Source organism: Borostomias antarcticus, assembly GCF_949987555.1.
Source record: "Borostomias antarcticus genome assembly, chromosome: 6".
Classification (NCBI taxonomy): Eukaryota; Metazoa; Chordata; class Actinopteri; order Stomiiformes; family Stomiidae; genus Borostomias; species Borostomias antarcticus.
This window is the reverse complement of record NC_140239.1, coordinates 5,624,039-5,631,538: the sequence shown is the minus strand read 5'-3', so window position 1 is coordinate 5,631,538 and position 7,500 is coordinate 5,624,039. Positions and strand designations below refer to the sequence as shown.

Below are 7,500 nucleotides of genomic sequence, written 5' to 3'. Positions count from 1 at the left end.
GAAGCAGAGAGGTGATGGACTACAGAGCATTTAGGAAACACACACACACACACACACATACATTCACACTCTCACATGCTCACAAAGACACACACACTTGCACACATTCACACTCTCACATGCTCACAAAGACACACACACTTCCACGCACGTACACACACATACACACACACACACACTTACATGCTCACACTCCAAAAAAACCTCCCTTACTGTCTAGTGCTGCAGGGAGCATTTCCCAGATGGTTAGCTCACTCTGTAATTGGCTTCAAGTTATGAAATAACGGCTGACAGTACCTATCTTTATTTAACAGTGTACTCGTGTATGTGTCCCTGTGTGTGTATGTGTGTGTGTGTGTGTGTCTTCTTTTCTGCTCCATATACAAATCAGCTGATACTGCCAATTAGCTGCTTTTTATATGGACATGTCTGTATGTGTTTATTTGTTTTTGTTTGGGTGTGTGTTTGTATGTGTGTGTGTGTGTGTGTGTGTGTGTGTGTGTGTGTGTGTGTGTGTGTGTGTGTGTGTGTGTGTTTGTATGTGTGTGTGTGTGTGTACGTGCTTGTGTGTTTGTGTGTGTGTGTGTGTGTTTGCATGTTTGCATGTTTGTTCATGTGTGTGTGTTTGTTCGTGTGTGTGTGTTTGTTCATGTGTGTGCCAAAATAGTTTGTTTCTATATGCATGTGTTTGTATCAGTGTGTTTGTGTGTACATTCTTCTCTCATCTCTCCTCTAACATCTCCTCTTCCCCCTCCCTCTCCACACCTCTCTCCTCCTCTCCTCTCATCAACTCTCTCCTCCTCTCCTCTCCTCTTTCCTCTCCTGACCTCCCTCCTCCACTCCTCTCATCTCCTCTCCTCTCTCCACTCTTCTACTCGCCTCTCTCCTCACCTCCTCTCTCCTCTTTGACTTTCCTCTCTCCTCTCTCCTCTCCTCTTCTGTCCTCTCTTCACCACTCTTCTCTCCTCCTCTCCTCTCCTGACCTCCCTCCTCCACTCCTCTCCTCTCTCCTCCTTTCTACTCGCTTCTCCTCCTCTCCTCTCTCCTCCTCTCCTCTCTCCTCTCTCATCTCCTCTCCTCTTTTCACCACTCCTCTCCTCTCTTCTCTTCTCCTGACCTCCCTCCTCCAATCCTCTTCTCTCTCCTCCTTTCTACTCGCCTCTCCTCGTCTCCTCTCTCCGCTCCTCTCTCATCTAATCTCTCACCCCTCCTCTCTCCTCTCTGTCCAGGTCTCTGCAGGACCTGTCTAAGCAGACTGAGCTGCCCTATGGCACGGTGCTGGACTCTGCTGTGTATGACCAGGTGAGGAGCAAGGCCACGAACCCCCTCCTCTCCTCTCCTCTCCTCTCCTCTCCTCTCCTCTCCTCTCCTCTCCTCTCCTCTCCTCTCCTCTCCTCTCCTCTCCTCTCCTCTCCTCTCCTCTCCTCTCCTCTTTCTCTCTCTCCTCTCCTCTCTCTGCTCTGCTCTCCTCTCATCTTCTCTCTCTCTCTCACTCTCTCTCTCTCTCTCTCTCTCTCTCTCTCTCTACTCACCTCTCCCCTCCTGGTCTCTGCTGTGTATGACCAGGTGAGGAGCAAGGCCATGAACCCCCTCCACTCTCTCCTCTCCTCTCTCTCTCTCTCTGCTCTCTCTCTCTCTCTGCTCACCTCTCTCCTCCTGGTCTCTCCTGTGTGTGATCAGGTGAGAAACAAGGCGATGAACCCGTTCGAGAGAGACCCCATGTACTCTCAGATGTGGCGCATGATCAACCGTACGGGAGGGGCCGACAACAACGTTGAGGAGTCCACAGAAGGCATACGCAAGGTAGGCTACTCCACTATACTAGAGCAGAAAACCACAGCATACTAAACTACACTACTACACCTAGGATACTAAACTATACTACTACATGTAAGATATTAAACTAGTACTACTGAACATAGTGTATGTTAGGTACTGTAGATACTCTGATGTTAAATCATAAAATTATTTGATACTAAACTATAATACTAATGTACATGTAGAATATTACATTACATCACATTACATTACAGTCATTTAGCAGACACTTTTATCCAAAGTAACTTAAAATAATTGCCTTTAATGTAGGACACCAGTGTATCTTCTTTCTAAACAAGTGACTAAGAACATAATCTAGTGCTGAAGGCAAAGTGCAAGAGTAGCAAACTAAAAATATGATAGTTGGAGGGAGGATCCTGGTAGTACAGTCCTGATGTCAGTGGGCAGATCATTCCACCACTGCGGGGCCAGGACAGAGAAGAGCCCTGACTGCGTTGATCGACCGCAGGGGCCTCGGAGTGACGGGGCAAACAGTTGCCCCGGGGTAGCAGAGCGCAGTGGTCGGGAGGGGGGCGTAGGGCTTGACCTTACCTGGAGGCAGGAGGGAACAACAGGTGAGCGGCAGATTTCTGGACAAGGTCCAGAGGTTTAATGTCTGACCCCGGGGCCCCATACTAATACTCTGTAGAATACTAATACTAACACTATACTACATGTATTATTACTACATATAGAATACTCTACTCTACTATGATAAACTATAGTACCACTTGTAGGATAGTCTACTCTACTACTATAATACAACATACGCAGGGTAGTGTACTCAATATCAAACTATAAAGGTAGAAAACTACACCACCATAGTATGCATACTGTACCATACTATGCACTACTACACGACATTACACTGCACACTCTAGTCTACACTACAGTATGCTAAGCTACAAGCATTTCATTGTACAGGGCTTGTAAATATAACAAATAAAGACATTTCAATCCTATAATATCATGCTGTCCATTATCAATTTAAATAACCACAAAATACATAAACATACATTTACACAATGATGAATAGGGCATCTCACCTGCAAGGTACACAATAATACACCATACATACATACATACATACATACATACATACATACATACATACATACATACATACATACATACATACAGTACCTGGCGCCCCAGACACACACACACACACACACACACACAGACACACCCTTTATCAACTCTCTATCACAAACACACTCACACACATACAGTACATTCCCTTTCTGTCTTTCACTAACTATATTCCTCTCTCTTCCTCGGTCTCTCTCTCTCTCTCTCTCTCACACACACACACACACACACACACACACACACACCCTTTATCAACTCTCTATCACACACACACACACACACACACACACACAGACACACACTTTATCAACTCTCTATCACAAACACACTCACACACATACAGTACATTCCCTTTCTGTCTATCACTAACTATATTCCTCTCTCTTTCTCGGTCTCTCTCTCTCTCTCTCTCTCTCTCTCTCTCACACACACACACACACCCTTTATCAACTCTCTATCACACACACACACACACACACACACACACCCTTTATCAACTCTCTATCACAAACACACTCACACACATACAGTACATTCCCTTTCTGTCTATCACTAACTATATTCCTCTCTCTTTCTCGGTCTCTCTCTCTCTCTCTCTCACACACACACACACACACACACACACACACACACACACACACACACACACACACACGCACACACACCCTTAATGAACTCTATCACAAACACACTCACACACATACAGTACATTCCCTTTCTGTCTATCACTAACTATATTCCTCTCTCTTTCTCGGTCTCTCTCTCTCTCTCTCTCTCTCTCTCTCTCTCTCTCTCACACACACGCACGCACGCACACACACACACACACACACACACACTTTATCAACTCTATCACAAACACACTCACACACATACAGTGTCCCTTTCTGTCTATCACTAACTATATTCCTCTCTCTTTCTCTGTCTCTCTCTCTCTCTCTCTCTCTCTCTCTCTCTCACACACACACACACACACACACGCCCTTGTCGGCTGCCCACAGACCCCCGCCCCCCCCCCCCTTCACCCCCCCCCACCCCCCTGCTCTCCTCTCCTCAATGTTCTACATGATGCTGATGATCAACCACGCTCGGCTGAGCTCTCAGTTCCCTTGATAACCTAATTACTCATAAGTACCTTACAACTACACACCTCTCCCCGATATGTCACGTCTTCTCTGCTCTGTGGGAAAACATTCCTCTGCCTGGGACTGGAGCCAGACGTGTGCGCGTGTGTGTGTGTGTGTGTGTGTGTGTGTGTGTGTGTGTGTGTGGAGGACACTAAAGTGTGCCTTTATCCCCCTGGTAGCGGGCTGATTGGGGAGGAATAGGTAATTAGCGCCAACGTGTTTACGTCTGTGAGTTAAGCAGCGTTTGTAGCGACGATCAGAGGTTTGCGCCGGGGAGCCAGCCAGCCTTTTGTAGCGGTGATCAGAGGCGCCAGGTGATCTGATGAACGCCGGATGACAGGGTGGGCGCCTCGGAAGCGGCAGACCGGGAAGGAGACGCACCGTTTTCTGTCTGCGTCCTTCTGCCTCTCTCTCGCTCGGTTTGTTTCTTTTTAACCTCAGCCGCCCCCCCCCCGCCCCTCCCCGCCCCCCACGCGTTCTGTTCTTTCAACACGTCGTGTGTTTAGTTAAGGTCAATAGAACACAACATGTGTTGTTTTTTTTTGGGTTCCCTTGTTCTCTCACCACCAGCAACTCTGATCTCGTCCGGACCGTAAGCTCCAGAGCTCCCCCTAGTGGATCCTCTGTCTCTGAGCCGACGTCTGACTATATGCTGTAGGTTCTGTGGCAGCTTTGGCTAAGATGACACCTAGGTTTCAAATGAAACGCCTCCACCCCCCCCCACCCCCCTCCCACTCTTGTTTGCTCTCAAAGGTGATTTGAATCTCAGTTCCATTTCCTTTTTGTAGGGGAAGGGTTGTCACTTCCGTTTGGTCTCAAAGGTGATTTAGATCTCAGTTCAATTTCCTTTAATTGAGTTGCATCCAGAAGTGTCTTTATCAGTAGCCAGCAGCAAGAGAGTTTGTGGGTGTATTATATAAAGAGTTGCTCCACCACCATCTGATAGACAAGCACAGCCAGTGTGCAGGAAAAGCAGGATCAAGGCTCCTATAAATGACTTGACTCTGCTACGGCGTGTAAACAAACAGCTTAATAACGTTCAAAACGTTTCTTCTGAGAGCACTCGACGCCTTGTCTTGAACACTGCTTCTCTGGTCTAACACGGTGTGCTACATTGTTCTGTGTTGTGATCATCTCCCGGGGTGCCTGCAGTATATGGTGTGTGTGTGTGTGTGTGTGTGTGTGTGTGTGTGTGTGTGTGTGTGTGTGTGTGTGTGTGTGTGTGTGTGTGTGTGTGTGTGTGTGTGCGTGTGTGTTGATAAGCCCCCAGCCTTCCCAGGCAGACCCAACACACGAGCGTTTCTCCCCCCGACTGCGGAGATAGAGACCGCTGAAGAACAGTCGGGTCACACAGGGTCAGGGAGGGGGGGAGGCAGCTATAACCGGGGGAGGGGGGGGGGCACACACACCTCGGACCCCCGCCGCTCATATCAGACCTGGCCGTGTCCTCTGATAGCTCGCCTCTCTTCTCCTCTCCTCTCCGTATGTCTCCTCTCCTCCTCCATCTCCTCCTCTCCTCTCCCGTCTCCAGCTCCACCTCCTCTCCTCCATACTGTCCTCCTCTCCTCCTCCTTCTCCTACTCTCCTCTCTCTATTTCTCCTCCTCTCCTCCATACTGTCCTCCTCTCCTGCTCCATCTCCTACTCTCCTCTGTCTATTTCTCCTCCTCTCCTCCATATTTTCCTCCTCTCCTCCTCCATCTCCTACTCTCCTCTCTCTATTTCTCCTCCTCTCCTCCATACTGTCCTCCTCTCCTCCTCCATCTCCTACTCTCCTCTCTCTATTTCTCCTCCTCTCCTCCATACTGTCCTCCTCTCCTCCTCCATCTCCTTCTCTCCTCTGTCTATTTCTCCTCCTCTCCTCCATACTGTCCTCCTCTCCTCCTCCATCTCCTACTCTCCTCTGTCTATTTCTCCTCCTCTCCTCCATACTTTCCTCCTCTCCTCCTCCATCTCCTTCTCTCTCTCCTCTTCACCTCCTCTCCTCCATACTTTTCCCTTCCACCTCCTCTCCTCCATACTTTCCTCCTCTCCTCCTCCATCTCCTACTCTCCTCTCTCCTCTTCCCCTCCTCTCCTCCATACTGTCCTCCTCTCCTCTATCTCCTACTCTCCTCTCCACCTCCTCTCCTCCATACTCTCCTCCTCTCCTCCCTCTTCCCTGATGTCTGCTGATCAATGCTGCTACGGTGGCCCGCCGGGGCCAAACCTCTAATGAATGCTTTACTTATTTCATCAGCAGGACTCTTGATTTGACTGTTGATTTGATATGAGTGCTGCATTATTCATGACAGCGGGAAGTGTATGTGTCTGTGCGCCTGTCTCTCTGTGTGTCTGTTTGTGTGTGTGTGTGTGTGTGTGTGTGGCGCGTGTGTGCGTGTGTGTCTGTGTGTGTGTTTGTGTGTGTGTGTGTGTGTGTGTGTGTGTGTGTGCGCGGCAGGGGCAGGCAGAAGGTTGGAGCTTGAAGAACAAGCATAGTGGAAAGAGGGAAAGGGAGACAGAAGGGAGAGAGGGAGAGAGAGAGGGAGGGGAGAGATGGAGAGAGGGATGGAGAGATGGAGAGAGAGAGATGGAGAGAGGGAGGGGAGGGAGGGAAAGAGGGATGGAGAGATGGAGAAAGGGAGGGGAGAGTTGGAGAGAGAGAGAGGGAGGGGAGAGATGGAAAGAGGAATGGAGAGATGGAGAAAGGGAGGGGAGAGATGGAGAGAGAGAGGGAGGGGAGAGATGGAAAGAGGGATGGAGAGATGAGAGAGAGGTAGGGAGAGATGGAGAGAGTTAGGAGAGATAAGGGGAGCTACATAGAATGAGTTAAGAGAATGAGGGATGAAAGAGAGATGGAGAGAGGGAGAGGCTGGGAGAGATGGAGAGAGAGACGCTGAGAGGGAGGGAGAGACGGAGAGAGATGAGGGAGGGAGAGAAGGAGAGAGAGGGAGGGAGAGATGGAGAGAGATGAAGAGAGAGAGGGAGAGACGGAGAGAGAGACGAAGATAGGTAGAGAGAGAGAGATAGGAAGAGACAGAGAGAGACGGAGAGAGGGAGGGAGAGACGGAGAGAGAGACGGAGAGAGGGAGAGAGGGAGGGAGAGACGGAAAGAGAGACGGAGAGAGGGAGGGAGAGACGGAAGGGAGAGACGGAGAGAGGGAGGGAGAGACGGAGAGAGGGAGGGAGAGACGGAGAGAGAGACAAAGAGAGGCGGGCAGAGAGAGAGAGATACTCCGCATCTTTGACTGACTACAAATGAGGCTGCCCTGGAAGGCGGAGCTGCTTAAGAGAGCCCCCCCTCATTTCTCCCCGTCTCCTCTCTTCATTACCGAAAGCTTACCCCCGCAAACGCGCCCCTCGCCGTCGGCCGCGCGGAGGGAGGGGGGGGGCGGGGAGGAGAGGAGAGACGGATGGAGGAGAAAACCGAGGGAGATAAATAGATAGAGACAACAAGAAAGAGATAAGGAGACGCGCGCACTAATC

The 7,500-nt window shown here is 49.7% G+C and overlaps 1 protein-coding gene across 1 annotated transcript in view; it reads left to right on the top strand.

Annotated features, from left to right (window-relative positions):
• The window catches only part of grid2 (glutamate receptor, ionotropic, delta 2), a gene marked incomplete at both ends in the record, with an annotated part of 437,190 nt that overhangs the window by 384,341 nt on the left and 45,349 nt on the right, over nt 1-7,500 (top strand). Inside the window, 2 exons of the mRNA XM_084439644.1 lie at nt 1,230-1,302; nt 1,681-1,803. Of these exons, the coding sequence (XP_084295770.1) occupies nt 1,230-1,302; nt 1,681-1,803 (196 nt within the window). The remainder of the gene's footprint in view (nt 1-1,229; nt 1,303-1,680; nt 1,804-7,500) is intronic.